Source organism: Oncorhynchus masou, chromosome 15 (assembly GCF_036934945.1).
Source record: "Oncorhynchus masou masou isolate Uvic2021 chromosome 15, UVic_Omas_1.1, whole genome shotgun sequence".
Taxonomy (NCBI): domain Eukaryota; kingdom Metazoa; phylum Chordata; class Actinopteri; order Salmoniformes; family Salmonidae; genus Oncorhynchus; species Oncorhynchus masou.
The window spans coordinates 75,261,279-75,278,639 of NC_088226.1; the positions used below are offsets into that span (position 1 = coordinate 75,261,279).

General features: G+C 41.7%; 1 protein-coding gene and 1 long non-coding RNA gene across 4 annotated transcripts in view; one reads left to right on the forward strand and one right to left on the reverse strand.

Moving 5' to 3' along the window:
• Positions 1-1,449: 1,449 nt before the first annotated feature.
• Positions 1,450-17,361, forward strand: part of lrrc61 (leucine rich repeat containing 61) — a 37,106-nt gene continuing 21,194 nt past the window's right edge. The window contains exons 1-4 of one of the 3 annotated variants that reach the window (XM_064990245.1): positions 1,450-1,981; positions 15,600-15,698; positions 15,957-16,103; positions 16,424-16,481. In XM_064990245.1, coding sequence (XP_064846317.1) covers positions 1,948-1,981; positions 15,600-15,698; positions 15,957-16,103; positions 16,424-16,481 — 338 coding nt within the window. In that variant the 5' untranslated portion in view covers positions 1,450-1,947. Of the gene's footprint in view, positions 1,982-15,599; positions 15,699-15,956; positions 16,104-16,420; positions 16,482-17,361 lie in introns of all 3 variants that reach the window. The other 2 variants (XM_064990246.1, XM_064990244.1) reach the window with 2 other exon arrangements.
• LOC135556802 (uncharacterized) lies at positions 3,890-8,879 on the reverse strand. The gene is made up of 2 exons (XR_010458060.1): positions 6,499-8,879; positions 3,890-5,121 (listed from the first exon to the last, which is right to left on the reverse strand). It is a non-coding gene; the product is annotated as an uncharacterized LOC135556802 (long non-coding RNA).

The window sequence follows — 17,361 nt, forward strand, 5'->3', positions numbered from 1 at the left end:
CCACTGCGACCTGTATGCTCTCGTTGCCTGGCCCTCACTACATATTCATCGCCAAACCCACTGGCTCCAGGTCATCTATAAGTCTTTGGAAGGTAAAAGCCCCCCCTTATCTCAGCTCACTGGTCACCATAGCAACATCCACCTGTAGCACGCGCTCCAGCAGGTGTATTTCACTGGTCATCCCCAAAGCCAACACTTACTTTGGCGGCCTTTCCATGCAGTTCTCTGCTGCCAATGACTGGAATAAATTGCAAAAATCACTGAAGTTGGAGTCTTATATCTCCCTCTCTAACTTTAAGCATCAGCTGTCAGAGCAGCTTACCTGTACACTGCCAATCTGTAAATAGCACACCCAACTACCTCATCCCCATATTATAACTTACCCTCTTGCTCTTTTGCATCCCAGTATCTCTACTTGCACATCTATCACTCCAGTAGTAATGCTATATTGTAATTATTTTCTCCTCTAGGGCCTATTTATTGCCTTACCTCTCTTCTACATTTGCACACACTGTACATATAATTTTCTATTTTTCTTTTCTTTTGTGTTATTGACTGTACGTTTGTTTATGTGTAACTCTGTGTTGTCGTTTTTTTCGTACTGCTTTGCTTTATCTTGGCCAGGTCACAGTTGTAAATGAAAAATGTGTAAATTTGTTCTCTACTGGCCTACCTGGTTATAAAATAAATAGAAAAGCCTCCAGAGAGTCTCAGCACCGGCTGCTGTCACCGCCGATGACAGAATAGTACCAACAACAACTTGTAGCTACCATCAGGCGCGTCTGTCAAACACCCACGCAAGCATTTGATTGCAAATAATATTCGGGGCGGCAGGGTAGCCTAGTGGTTAGAGTGATGGACTAGCAACCGGAAGGTTCCAAATTCAAAACTCCCGAGCTGGTAAGTCTGTCGTTCTGCCCCTGAAGGGGCAGTTAACCCACTGTTCCTAGGCCGTCATTGAAAATAAGAATGTCTTCTTAACTGACTTGACTAGTTAAATAAAGGTAAAAATATATATATATTTTTCAGACGTAAATATTGTTCCCGTTTCATCTGCAGAAAGGCTAAATTGTATTTTCCCCGTGTATTAGTAGAATTCAAAGAGGATACGTAGCCTCGTTTTTCTAGTTCCAGAACACAGCAGCGGTGAATTGACAGCTTTGAAAGAAAATTGCGATTTTCGTATATGATAGCTACGTTACCTTAACAAACCAAACCGTGCATGTCTTCCGGGAGTCATCTTTAAGGGTGCGTTAGTAAATCAGAGCGTTTCACTCCGGACGCCCCGGCCGAGGAGTAGGTTTGGTTCCAGCGTGCTGACCGCAACCGCAGCGGCCAATTTAATGTTAATTTTCTAAAATGACCGAGCTACTTCTAGACACAAGTGACAGAATACTTCTGAACACGTTGACCATTTTACTCACCCAGCAGAGCTGGTTAGGTTGTTTATGTAATCTAGAGAGTTGGTGACTGTATTTGTGCTGCAGGCAATCATTTAGATATTTTTTTGCCGATGTTTAATTTATCCCGGTCACATTGAACCGGCGTTGCGCATTCATAAATTCAACAGTTATTCTGCTCCCTGGTACTCAGAAAAGAGTGCTCTGGTCGGACTGGACAGAGGGATTTTACAAACGCACAAAGTCAGGTCAACATGACATTTTTCTTCTCGTTTTGGGACACAGTAATATAGTGTATTGTGGCTCGCTTCGGTTTTAACTGAGTAGCAACGTTTGCGGAATCATTTGCTTCCAACAAGTGTGCAAATAGGCATCATGTTAGCCACCGTGCTAGCTAGCTAATCCCGTAGCTACCTGCACTGGATAGCGTTACCGTCGTCAGCTGTCCTGCAACATCAAGGACAGATGACAATTTCACTCCAAATTCTCAAAGAAATCACTATCCAGTTCTATGTTCAGTACATGAGCTAACTAACCTAACTATAAAATGATGGATTCAAAGAGAGACATGAAAGATCAAGGTAAGTTCATAGCTAGATGGGTGGCTTGTTGCTAGCTAACAATAACAGAGCAACAGTAGCCTGCTGCCTGGACATCCACTTGCTAACGTTATGCTACTGCATAATCATCTGATAAACCCAGCTCAATTAACGTAATTTCTAACCATAACGGATAGCAAACAACGTTTTCTTCCTTAAGGTTAGTTGATTATTATGCCATCTCTTGATACAGTATCATATTCATCCACAGTCACTCATTCATAATTCATGAATTGCTCTGTATTTGCCTGGTAGCAGCGTAGGCTAAATCTTAGCCATTGTAACCAGCAAGCTACAATGAAATCATGTCATTATTTTCCCCGAGACAGAATAGTAGTCATGACTCTTTTGGATGACAAAACTGCAATTGATTTCAAAGCTTAATAACAAACCATACATCTCTATTCACAAGGACTACTTTAAAATGTCCACTGATAACGTTACAAAGATTCATTTAGTGGAAGGACTGTGCAAATGTAGACTTTGATAACAGAATTATGGTAAAATCTCCCTCAGGTTTTTATGCCACCATGCTCTGAATTAAGATTCAAAGATATCTGCAGAAAGAATGGGGTGTCAGCTATGACATGCCACCTTGAGTTTGAACAAATCTCTTTTGGTTATTGAGTGAAGTGGATTTGCACCTGGTAATGGAATTACATCATGGGTCCCTGATCTGTACTGCACAATGGACCAGTAACCGGAAGGTTGCAAGTTCTAACCCCCCCAGCTGACAAGGTAGAAATCTGTCGTTCTGCCGCTGAACAAGGCAGTTAACCCACTGTTTCTAGGCCATCATTGAAAATAAGTATTTGTTCTTAACTGACTTGCCTAGTTAAATAAAGGTAAAATAAAAATGTTTCACAAGTTTGGACATCATAGTGCAGAGCAGACTACAATAATATATCCCATTTAGCAGACGCTTTTGTCCAAAGCGACTTACAAGTCGGCTGGGGCCACTACTTTTACATATGGGTGGTCCCAGCGGGAATCGAACCCACGACGCTTGGCGTTGCAAGCGCCATGCTCTACCGACTGAGCCACACAGGACCGTATAGTATAGTTTACTACAGCACATACTGTACTTTTCTTTCCTGTACTGTACTCTACTTAAGTGATAATGCTGAAGAAGCCAGTGTTTGGAGGATATATTGGAACGGGTGTTATTAGGCTGAAGTTGAGGGCCAGCTAACCTTGCCAATATATCCTCCAAACACTGGGTTTGAGGGCATTATCACTTTTATACAACAGGTTACCAACATATTCAAATAATGATTTACATAATTTCATTAAACATTAACATTAATGCAATTAATTAATTTATACTATTTCATCTAGCTACACAAGCAATTATTTATACTATTTCATTCAGCTTGCTACACAAGCCGGAAGGTCGTTCATTCTATTGGTTCAGTTGCCAGAGCAACCGTTCATTCTAAATGTTCGATTGCCATACTCGCTGGCAACATTCTTATCCCTTGCTTGCTTGCTAGCCAACTACGGCTAACTTAGTCACGTCAAAAAGTGCAGCCAGAATAACAGCAAAGTATTTGCATTTGTTTAAGCTGTTTTCTAGGGACATTTATTTGGGTACATCCATAACAATGAGCTAATGAGGTGTGATTTCGTCAGGACACTGTAGTTCAGAGGAGCTAGCCAACAACACCTCTAACACAATCACTTCAAACTAAGGCTGGAAAGACTTCAAACTAGCTGTGCTTCATTTTACATTTTTTCAATTCACATTTATTTGAATATATCCATAAAAATGATGCCAGCTGATTCATGATTTTGACTAGCTGAGAAACGCTCCCTGCCTGTGTCTCGTGTCGTGGAAATTTCCTCTATTTACCAAATCATGAGAGCAAACCACACACACAAGTCAGTTAGTTATCGAAGTCCATCTTTAATTATATGAGCTCTTTCACAACCCTGTCACTCTCAGATCAATTCAGTGTCTATCAATGAATTCTCTGAGAGTCCCTTCCACATTGCAACTGAGAGCCTTTAATAGCAAAAAACACACATAGCTAGACAACATAGACATAATTTATTGTTCAGCTATGCTCTCTTCTCAAACTCAGAACCATAAACCAATCCTCCATATCAACAGGCATATATCAAATCCATCCTATCTTGACAAGATCACAGAGACACACTGACTGGCACACAGACATTGTGGAGCCAAGAGATACACGCTTGACCTCTCCCCTCTCTTCGGCCCAAGCAACTTAGTCTTGACATAGAACAGATACTGCAACCCCGCCACAGTATTATACAAAAACAACATTCTGATGAGAAGTAACTTACAAACATATGATGAATATAAAACATATTACCTATGTTACCAACAAATTCTGATTATTCCCCAACACTTGTCCCAACTCACGACACATTCATTACTATGGGACAGCTGGAGATCAAATTTGAATGTTGCAAATGTCAGAGAGACAAACCGCAAGGTTTATACAAATGTCCGCCGTTGAAAACTAAATGTTACTCTAAAAGAAATGTGAGATAATGTCTAGATTCTTTTTATAGTGGAGACCAAGTTTATACATTGCCTGGCTGGGCTGATGAGACCGTGGATTGTGCAGTCAGATGGAACAGAGTAAATAGGCATTTTAACATCATATTTTTAGCCGGGGGTAACTTGTGAAACAGACACTGTCTGGAATGCGTTTTTTAACCAATCAGCTCTACTCACTGTACAGTACTGTACTCAGTACTCTACTCAAATCAAATTTATTTATATAGCCCTTCATACATCAGCTGATATCTCAAAGTGCTGTACAGAAACCCAGCCTAAAACCCCAAACAGCAAGCAATGCAGGTGTAGAAGCACGGTGGCTAGGAAAAACTCCCTAGAAAGGCCAAAACCTAGGAAGAAGCCTAGAGAGGAACCAGGCTATGTGGGGTGGCCAGTCCTCTTCTGGCTGTGCTGGGTGGAGATTATAACATGGCCAATATGTTCAAATGTTCATAAATGACCAGCATGGTCAAATAATAATAATCACAGGCAGAACAGATGAAACTGGAGCAGCAGCACGGCCAGGTGGACTGGGAACAGCAAGGAGTCATCATGCCAGGTAGTCCTGAGGCATGGTCCGAGGGCTCAGGTCCTCCGAGAGAGAGAAAGAAAGAGGGAATTAGAGAGAGCATACTTAAATTCACACAGGACACAGAATAGGACAGGAGAAGTACTCCAGATATAACAAACTGACCCTAGCCCCCCGACACATAAACTACTGCAGCATAAATACTGGAGGCATAAACCGAATACCCATACTAGCGTAGGACATACATAAACTGAATACCCATACTAGCGTAGCACATACATAAACCGAATACCCATACTAGCGTAGGACATACATAAACCGAATACCCATACTAGCGTAGGACATACATAAACTGAATACCCATACTAGCGTAGGACATACACAAGACATACTGTTTAGCCGTTTAGTAAACAGTATGAAGTGTACCGACTAGCTAGGTAGGTGGGGCCGAGTGCATGTAGATTTTTCCGAATTCAACAGACAAACTAAACCAATCCAAATCAAATGGACTGATTAACATGTCATCAATAACAAAGCCACGTCCCCAGGTCCCTGTGCCGACATATTCAGAACTCTAAAGGTTCTGGAGTTGAGTCACACTGATTCAACTCCAGCCACTTTAATAATGGGAATTGATGGGAAATGATGGGAAATATATCACTAGCCACTTTAAACAATGCTACCTAATATAATGTTTACATAACATACATTATTCATATCATATGTATACGTATATACTGTACTCTATATCATCTACTGCATCTTTATGTAATACCTGTATCACTAGCCACTTTAACTATGCCACTTTGTTTACATACTCATCTCATATGTATATACTGTACTCGATACCATCTACTGTATCTTGCCTATGCTGCTCTGCACCATCACTCATTCATATATCCTTATGTACATATTCTTTATCCTCTTACACTGTGTATAAGAACAGTAGTTTAGGAATTGTTAGTTAGATTACTTGTTGGTTATTACTGCATTGTCGGAACTAGAAGCACAAGCATTTCGCTACACTCGCATTAACATCTGCTAACCATGTGTATGTGACAAATTTGATTTGATTTAAAAGCTCTGACGAAGGTGTTGGTAAAATTATGATTAAATGACTGAACAAATCATTTTAAATGGAACTGTAACTAAGTAAACTTATACTCTGTTTTATTATATCTGATTAACAATGTGAGTTCATACGATGGGATTGTGTGACACGGACAAGGAGTAATTAAAGTTAATGAACACCATTCCAACTAGGAAGAAACGAATGGGTAATGGACTGTGAAAACAGATAAGGTCGTTACCCTATGGTTGAACCTACAGAAACTTAGCTCTGGGGTTTTTAGATAACCAAGGAATGCACTCACCGTCTTTTCTGTTAATTAGAACTGTCAGCTCAGTGGTGATCGATAATGTTAAGGGGTCAAAAGTTACCTGGGAGTGTGTTAGAATGAACACCTCACTTTGTCCCGGTTGAGAGGAGGGGATTCTGTTAAAACAATGAAATGACGTCATGACTTGTATATAAACTGTTGCTTGTGGTGAAGTGGCAGCGCGCTTTGAGAATAAATTCTGTTACCTATTATTAAAAAGACTGGTCTCCATCTATTTTATGCAAACAAGGATCTTACAAATTCTCATGAAATAGATTAAGGGTTATCAATTAATGAAAGCACATTGGCATAATTAAATGACAGTAACAGAAGGCCAAGAGAACAATAAACGCTTTTCAAAGGAGGGTAAAAATAAAAGATGTAGCCTACAACGCAATACTCCGGATCTTCTTAAGGAGAACAAAAATGACTTGGTCGCCATTTGAACACGACAGAGGCTTTGGGCATCTTCCCAATTGACTAGCCTAGGTTTGTTGTTTGGTTACTTGAAGAAAATCAGGGCCTATCACTCGCAGCCATCTCTTCCAATGCATTGTGGGAAAGTGTGCATCTAATTCTACTAGATCAGTGGTTCCCAAACTTTTTATAGTCCCGTACCCCTTCAAACATTCAACCTCCAGCTGCGTACCCCCTCTAGCACCAGGGTCAGCACACTCTCAAATGTTGATTCTTGCCATCATTGTAACCCTGCCACACACACTATACAAAACATTTATTAAACATAAGAATGAGTGAGTTTCTCACAACCTAGCTCGTGGGAAGTTTTTTTATATTTATTTTATTTCACCTTTATTTAACCAGGTAGGCTAGTTGAGAATAACTTCTCATTTACAACTGTGACCTGGCCAAGATCAAGCAAAGCAGTGCAACACAAACAACAACACAGTTACACATGGAATAAACAAACATACAATCAATAATACAGTAGAAAAATTGGAAAGTCTATATACAGTGTGTGCAAATGGCATGAGGTAGGCAATAAATAGGCCATAGTAGCGAAGTAATTACAATTTAACACTGGAGTGATAGATGTGCAGATGATGATGTGCAATTAGAAATTCTGGTGTGAGGTAGGCAGATTGGGTGGGCTATTTACAGATGGGCTATGTACAGCTGCAGCGATTGGATTGCTGATATTTAAAGTTAGTGAGGAAAATATAAGTCTCCAGCTTCAGCAAAAAAAATGTTTTTATTTTTTTGCAATTCGTTCCAGTCATTGGCAGCAGAGAACTAGAAGGAAAGGCGGCCAAAGGAGGTGTTGGCTTTGGGGATGACCAGTGGAGCGCGTGCTACGAGTTGGTGTTGTTATCGTAACCAGTGAGCTGAGATCAGGCGGAGCTTTACCTAGCAAAGACTTATAAATGTCCTGGAGCCAGTGGTTATGGCGACGAAAATGTAGCGAGGGCCAGAGCGTACAGGTCGCAGTGGTGGGTAATATATGGGGCTTTGGTGACAAAACGGCTGGCTCAGTGATAGACTGCATCCAGTTTGCTGAGTAGAGTGTTGGAGGCTATTTTGTGAATGACATCGTCGAGGATCGGTAGGATTGTCAGTTTTACTTGGGTATGTTTGGCGGCGTGAGTGAAGGAGACTTTGTTGCAAAATAAAATGCTGATTCTAGATTTAATTTTGGATTGGAGATGTTTAATATGAGTCTGGAAGGAGAGTTTACAGTCTAGCCAGACACCTAGAATATGTGGACAACTACAAATACAAAGTCTATTCACAAATTCTAAGAACCGTCCAGAGTAGTGATGCTAGTCAGGCGGGCGGGTGCGGGCAGCGAACGGTTGAAAAGCATGCATTTAGTTTTACTAGCGTTTAAGAGCAGTTGGAAGCCACGGAAGGAGTGTTGTATTGCATTGAAGCTCGTTTGGAGGTTTGTTAACTTAGGGTATGTGGGACGCAACTCGCCAACAGCCAGTGAAATTGCAGGGCACCAAATTCAAAACAACAGAAATCCCATAATTAAAATTCCTTAAACATACAAGTATTTTACACCATTTTAAATATATACTTGTTGTAAATCCAGCTACAGTGTCCGATTTCAAAAAGGCTTTACAACGAAAGCACACCAAACGATTAAGTTAGGTCAGAGCCAAGTCACAGAAAAATACAGCCATTTTTCCAGCCAAAGAGAGGAGTCACAAAAAGCAGAAAGAGATAAAAGTAATCACTAACCTTTGATGATCTTCATCAGATGACACTCATAGGACTTCATGTTACACAATACATGTGTGTTTTGTTCTTTAAAGTTCATATTTCAATCCAAAAATCTCAGTTTACGTTGGCTCGTTATTTTCAGTAGTTCCAAAACATCCGGTGATTTTGCAGAGAGCCAAATCAATTTACAGAAATACTCATAATAAACATTTGATCAAAGATACAAGTGTTATACATAGAATTTTAATGCAACCGCTGTGTCAGATTTCAAAAAACTTTACGGAAAAAGCACACCATGCAATAATCTGAGTACAGCGCTCAGAGACCAAAATATCCGCCATGTGTAGTCAACAGAAGTCAGAAATTGCATATTCTAGCTTTTATGGCTGAGTAGCAGGCAGTTTAATTTGGGCACGCTATTCATCCAAAATTCCCAATGCTGCCCCCTACCCTAGAGAAGTTAACACAGTGTCCAAAGAAGGGCCAGATGTATACAGAATGGTGTCCTCTACGTACAGGTGGATTGGGGAGTCACCCGCAGCAAGAGCGACATCGTTGATATATACAGAGAAAAGAGTCGGCCCGAGAATTGAACCCTGTGGTACCCCCATAGAGACTGTGCCAGAGGTCCGGACAACAGGCCCTCCGATTTGGCACACTGAACTCTGTCTGAGAAGTAGTTCGTGATCCAGGCGAAGCAGTCATTTGAGAAATCAAGGCTGTTGAGTCTGCCGATATGAATGCGGTGATTGACCGAGGTCGAAAGCCTTGGCCAGGTCGATGTACTGTGCAGCCACCTTCAATCTTTTATTGATGGCGGTTATGATATCGCTTAGTACCTTGAGCGTGGCTGTGGTGCACCCGTGACCAGCTCGGAAACCGGGTTGCACATCGGAGAAGGTACGGTGGGATACAAAATGGTCAGTGATCTGTTTATTAACTTGTCTTTCGAAGACTTTAGAAAGGCAGGATAGACTGGATATAGGTCTATAACAGTTTGGGTCTAGAGTGTCACTCCCTTTGGAGAGAGGGATGACCGCGGCAGCTTTCCAATCTTTAGGGATCTCAGACGATACGAAAGAGTTTGAACAGACTGGTAATAGGGGTTGCAACCATGGCGGCGGATAATTTTAGAAAGAGAGGGTCCAGATTGTCTAGCCCAGCTGATTTGTACGGGTCCAGTATTTGCAGCTCTTTCAGTGACAAAGAGCTTTTATAGGACCAGGACACAAGTAATAATATAATAAATAATTTTGGTCATTATTTAACCATCTTACATATAAAACCTTATTTGTTCATTGACAATTGTAAATAACTCACCACAGGTTAATGAGAAGTGTGTGCTTGAAAGGGTGCACATAACTATGCAATGTTGGGTTGTATTGGAGAGAGTCTCAGTCTTAAATAATTTTCCACACCGGTACCGAGGCAGTATGGAGGCTATATACAGGGGGTACCGGTACCGAGTCAGTGTGCAGGTTAGTTGAGGTAATTTGTACATCTAGGTAGGGGTGAAGTGACTATGCATAGATAATAAACAGCGAGTAGCAGCAGTTTACAAAAGGAAGGGGGTGTGGGGTAAATGTAAATTGTCTGGTGGCGATTTTATTAATTGAAACAATTATGTTAGGTCTTCACCAAACCACAATAAGCACAGCCATTTTCCAGCAAAATATAGCATTCACAAAAAGCATAAATAAAGATAAAATGAATCACTAACCTTGAATTATCGTCATCAGATGACACTCATAGGACTTCATGTTACACAATACATGCATGTTTTGTTTGATAAAGTTCATATTTATATAAAAAAATCTGAGTTTACATTGGCTATTTAGATTCACTAGTTCCAAAAACATGAAGTGATTTTGCATAGCCACATCGTTTCAACAGAAATACTCATCATAAATGTAGATGATAATACAAGTTATACACATGGAATTATAGATATACCTCTCCCTAATGCAACCGCTGTGTCAGATTTCAGAAAAAGTTTACGGAAAAAGCAATCCATGCAATAATCTGAGACGGCACTCAGAACAGTAGCCAAATTAGCCTCCATGTTGGAGTCAACAGAAATCAGAAAATACATGAAATGTTTCCTTACCTTTGAGGAACTTCATCAGAATGCAGTCCTAGAAATCCCAGGTCCACAATAAATGCTTGATTTGTTCGAAAATGTCAGTTATTTATGTCCAATTAGCTACTTTGGTTAGCGTGTTTGGTAAACAATTCCAAAGTCACAAAGCACGTCCAATATAACGTGACGAAATGTCCAAAAGTTCCGTAACAGTCAGTAGAAACACGTCAAACGATGTACTGAATCAATCTTTAGAATGTTGTATACATATCTTGAATAACGTTTTCTTCCACTTTGACATTGAGTATTGTGTGTAGATCGTTGACAAAAAAGAACTAAATACATTTTAATCCCACTTTGTAACAAAACAAAATGTGGAAAAAGTCAAGGGGTGCTTTTTGAAGGCACTGTATAAGCTGAACATAACAGTATGCTAGTGGAAGGGAGGACAGTAGCAGGTGACCCAACTGTGGCTTATGGTTTCCCATTGTAGTAATTTTGTTTTTTGGTAATTCCCTTAACAATTTGGCAACAGAATTATGAGTTTTAAGCACTTAATAATGAATAAACAAAATTGGTATCAGTAAAATCACTAACTAATTGGTAGGTCTTGTTACTTCTGTGAACTTTCATTATCCTCCCTCCTCATGAGGGACAAAAATGTGAAAATATCTTAAAGATGAGGTGAGTTTTTGGTAACGGATGCACAAGGCAATATTTCTTAAACATACAGAAGATAAACCATATCTCAAACTAAATCTAAGTGTTGATATTAGTTGACTGGGGTCTTTAAGGGAACTACAAATGTTGCTCATGCGCACAGTGCAATAGCACTACAAAAACATCTTTCTTCAGACACCCACATACAGGTCCAAAAATCACTGTTACGGGTATCGTCTCATGCAAGACAAAGGAAATCTCCTCAGCTGTTCATGTGGGAAAGCCTACGTAGGACAAACACAAATACATTTAAAACAATGCATTGCTGAACACAGCTCAATCAGGTGTAAGAACACTGACTATCCAGTAGCAGCTCACTTTGTTGATGCTAACCATCCCATCTCCTCCCTCAAAAACACAGCCATTGAGCATGTTGCTCTACCAAGGACAGGTAACATCGCGATCCTACTACTAGACCTCTCCAAAAGATGGCGCCAACAGAGATTGCCGACCTCACTTCTAGTCCTTAGGAAACTTGCAGTGTTTTGTTATGTATTATTTCTTACTTTGTTAACCCAGAAAATCTGAAGTGTTATTACATACATCGGAGCGACGTCAAACTTACCAGCACTGCGACCAAGAATAAGACTTTGCCGAAGTGGATCCTTTGTCCAAACCACCCAGGGCATTTGAAATGCTTCCAGAGGCTGACCCAAAGCAACGTCCCCGCAGAAGAGGGAGACGGAGCGGCCTTCTGGTCAGACTTCGGAGGCGCGCACACCACCCACTACTTCCGAGTATATTACTCGCTAATGTCCAGTCTCTAGATAACGAGGTAGATGAAATTAGGGCCAGGGTTGCTTTCCAGAGAGACATCAGGGATTGTATTATTCTCTGTTTCATGGAAACATGGCTCTGGGGACATGCTGTCGGAGTCGGTACAGCCACCGGGATTCTTGGTGCTTCGCGCAGACAGAAATAAACATCTCTCCGGAAAGAAGAAGGGCGGGGGTGTATGTGTCATGATTAATGACCCATGGTGTAATTGTAACAACATACAGGAACTCAACCTGACCTAGAATACCTCGCAATCAAATGCCGACTGTATTATCCCCCAGGAGAATTATCGTTGGTTATTGTCACAGCCGTGTATATCCCTCAAGCCGATACCACAACGGCCCTCAAGGAACTTCCCTGGTCTCTATGTATGTAAACTGGAAACCATGTATCTTGAGGGTGCATTTATTGTAGCTGGGGATTTTAACAAAGCAAATTAGAGAACAAGGCTACCTAAATTCTATCAGCATATTGATTGTAGCACTCACGCAGGCAAAACACAGGATCACTGCTACTCTAACTTCCATGATGCATACAAGGCCCTCCTTTCGGCAAATCTGACCGCGACTCCATTTTGCACCTCCTTTCCTATAGGCAGAAACTCAAACCCTGGTCTGACCAATTGGAATCCACGCTTCAAGATTGTTTTGATCACGTGGACTGGGACATGTTCCGGGTGGCCTCAGAGAATAATATTGATTTATAAGCTGATTCGGCGAGTGAGTTTATAAGTAACACTGAAACATGCATAAGAGCGCCAGCTGTTCCAGACGACTGTGTGATCACACTCTCCGTAACCGTTGTGGCCTTTAAACATGTCAACATTCACAAGGCCGCAGGACATACGGATTACCAGGACGTGTATTGCGAGCATGTGCTGACCTACTGGCAAGTGTCTTCACTGACATTTTCAACCTCTCCCTGTCCGAGTCTGTAATACCAACATGTTTCAAGCAGACCACCATAGTCCCTGTGCCCAAGAACACTAAGGTAACCTGCCTAAATGACTACCGACACGTGGCACTCACATCTGTATCCATGAAGTGCTTTGAAAGTCTGGTTATGGCTCACATTAACACCATTATTCCAGAAACCCTTGATCCACTACAATTTGCTTACAGTTCCACAGATGATGCAATCTCTATTGCACTCCACACTGCCCTTTCACACCTGGAACAAAGGAACACATATGTGAGAATGCTATTCATTGACTACAGCTCAGCGTTCACCACCATAGTGCCCTCGAAGCTCATCAATAAGCTAAGGACCCTGGGACTAAACACCACCCTTTGCAACTGGATCCTGGACTTCCTGATGGGCTGCCCCCCAGGTGGTAAGGGTAGGAAATACAGTCATGGCCAATAGTTGAGAATTACACAAATATACATTTTCACGTAGTCTGTTGCCTCAGTTGGTATGATGGCAATTTGCAAATTTGCATATACTCCAGAATGTTATGAAGAGTGATCAGATGAATTGCAGTTAATTGCAAAGTCCCTCTTTGGCAATTAAATGAACTGAATCCCCACAACATTTCCACTGCATTTCAGCCTTGCCACAGAAGGACCAGCTGACATGTGTAAGTGTTGACGAGGACAAGGCTGGAGATCACTGTGTCATGCTGATTGAGTTCGAATAACAGACTGGAAGCTTCAAAATGAGGGTGGTGCTTGGAATCATTGTTCTTCCTCTGTCAACCATGGTTACCTGCAAGGAAACGCGTGCCGTCATCATTGCTTTCCTCAAAAAAGGGCTTCACAGGCAAGGATATTGCTGCCAGTAAGATTGCACCTAAATCAACCATTTATCGGATAATCAAGAACTTCAAGGAGAGCACTTCAATGGTTGTGAAGAAGGCTTCAAGGCGCCCGAGAAAGTCCAGCAAGCGCTAGGACTGTCTCCTAAAGTTGATTCAGCTGCAGCATCGGGGCACCACCAGTACAGAGCTTGCTCAGGAATGGCAGAGTGAGGTGAATACTTTTGGAGGATGGCCTGGTGTCAAGAAGGGCAGCAAAGAAGCCTCTTCTCTCCAGAGAAAACATCAGGGACAGACTGATATTCTGCAAAAGGTACAGGAATTGGACTGCTGAGGACTGGGGTAAAGTTATTTTTCTGATGAATCTCCTTTCCGATTGTTTGGGGCATCCGGAAAAAAGTTTGTCCGGAGATGAGCGCTACCATCAGTCCTGTCTCATGCCAACAGTAAAGCATCCTGAGACCATTCATGTGTGGGGTTGCTTCTCAGCCAAGGGAGTGGCCTCACTCACAATTTTGCCTAAGAACACAGCCATGACTAAAGAATGGTACCAACACATCCTCCGAGAGCAACTTCTCCCAACCATCCAGGAACAGTTTTCTCTCTACGTGATCAAGACAAAGGAGATGATTGTAGACTACAGGAAAAGAAGGACCGAGCACGCCCCCATTCTCATCGATGGTGCTGTAGTGGAGCAGGTTGAGCGCTTCAATTTCTCTGTCCACATCACCAACAAACTTTCATGGTCCAAACACACTAAGACAGTCGTGAAGAAAAGCCTATTCCCCTTCAGGAGACTGAATAGATTTGGCATGGGTCCTCAGATCCTCAATGTTCTACAGCTGCGACATCGTGATAATCCTGTCTGGTTGCTTCACTACCTGGTATGGCAACTGCTCGTCCTCTGACTGCAAGACACTACAGAGGGTAGTGCATACGGCCCAGTATATCACTGGGGCCAAGCTTCCTGCCATCCAGGACCTCTTTACCAGGTGGTGTCAGAGGAAGACCCTAACAATTGTCTGACTCGAGCCACCCTAGTCATAGACTGTTCCCTCTGCTACCACACGACAAGCGGTACCGGAGTGCATTAGGCTTCATAACAGCTTCTACCCTCCAATCCACAAGACTCCTGAGAAGCTAATCGAAGGGCTACCCAGACTATTTGCATTGCCCCTCCCCCTGTATTTTCCGATGCTGCTACTATCTATGCATAGTCACTTTAATAACTTTAATAACTCTACATGTACATATTACCTCGACTAACCGGTGCCCCCGCACATGGACTCTGTACCGATACTCCCTGTATGAAGCCTCGCCATTGTTATTTTACAGCTGCTGTTTAATTATTTGTTACTTTTATTTCTTATTTTTTACTTAACTCTTATTTTTCTTAAAATTGCATTGTTGGTTAAGGGCTTGAAAGTAAGCATTTCACTAAGGTCTACCTGTTGTATTCAGCATTTCACCAAGGTCTACCTGTTGTATTCAGCATTTCACCAAGGTCTACCTGTTGTATTCAGCATTTCACCAAGGTCTACTACACCTGTTGTTTTCGGCGCATGTGTCAAATAAGATTTGATTTGATATCCCCCACTCTGATTCACACACTAGTTTTATCTTCTTCTCCTCCTTTATATCCCAGAAACCGAGAGAGTCTCCAAGGTGACAGCTGTGCTGCTGAAGTCCCGGACAGGAGAGTTTGATCTGGAATCTATTCTGTTCCTGAAGCTCCGAGGTCTCGGTAAAATCAGATTACATAATTGTCACCTTGTAATCTAGCCAGAACCAGACGCTAGATAGAGGAGTTTGTTGTTGTCGTCATACTTTTTGTTCTCTAGAATAGCACTCTCCAGCTTCATCTTGGCTGCTTCACATCATAAGCTTGTTGCCAACTTGATATTGTAGCTTCTTTGTAAGCCCTTTCGTTTAACACGTGGTGGTGTGTGATTGTGAAGGTTTTGTAATAAGAGGGCGTGTCCTATGATTTTCTGTTCTCCAGGGATCTATGATCTAGGCTGTATCGGGGACTGTATAAATCTGGAGAGACTGGATCTGTCTGGTAACAACATCACTAACCTGGCTCCACTCTCTTCTCTGAGACTACTACAGATACTCAATGTGTCAGCCAACAGGATCTCTAACTTAGGTACAGAGTTTTACAATACACAACTGCATGTGAAACTGTCACGGGATGCGTTCGTTCACTGTTTCCATTGTGCTGTTACAACACAGATATAGTACAAGTCAAGTGTGACGGTGTGGAAATGTTTGGTTGGTGGTCAGCTGTGATGGTAATCTTTAAAGATGAAATCCACATTAGGGGAAACAGTGCGACTGGTCGCTCTAACGCCTTTCTTTTTGTTTTGTTTACGAACTGAGGTGTTGTAATATCCCAAACGAACATGGCGGTTTCTCCAGTAACGATTCCAGCTTTAAATGTTTTTATGTTTTGTCTGCTTCCAGAAGACATTTCCTGCTGTGACAGTTTACAGAGCCTAAATGTGGCTGGGAACCTCATATCCAGGTAAATATTTACTATTTACAATACTGTGAGAACGGTGTAGGCCTGATAAGTGCTGATAATACCAGGTCTAATACCAGGTCTAATACCAGGTCTAATACCAGTGTAGGTCTAATAACAGGTCTAATACCAGTGTAGGTCTAATAACAGGTCTAATACCAGTGTAGGTCTAATACCAGGTCTAATACCAGTGTAGGTCTAATACCAGGTCTAATACCAGGTCTAATACCAGTGTAGGTCTAATAACAGGTCTAATACCAGTGTAGGTCTAATAACAGTGTAGGTCTAATACCAGGTCTAATTACAGTGTAGGTCTAATAACAGGTCTAATACCAGTGTAGGTCTAATTACAGGTCTAATACCAGTGTAGGTCTAATTACAGGTCTAATAACAGGTCTAATACCAGTGTAGGTCTAATACCAGTGTAGGTCTAATACCAGTGTAGGTCTAATACCAGTGTAGGTCTAATACCAGTGTAGGTCTAATACCAGGTCTAATACCAGTGTCGGTCTAATACCAGTGTCGGTCTAATACCAGTGTCGGTCTAATACCAGTGTCGGTCTAATTACAGTGTAGGTCTAATAACAGCTCTAATAACAGCTCTAATACCAGTGTAGGTCTAATACCAGTGTCGGTCTAATACCAGTGTCGGTCTAATACCAGTGTCGGTCTAATACCAGTGTCGGTCTAATACCAGTGTCGGTCTAATTACAGGTCTAATACCAGTGTCGGTCTAATACCAGTGTCGGTCTAATACCAGTGTCGGTCTAATACCAGTGTAGGTCTAATACCAGTGTCGGTCTAATACCAGGTCTAATACCAGTGTCGGTCTAATTACAGGTCTAATACCAGTGTCGGTCTAATTACAGGTCTAATACCAGTG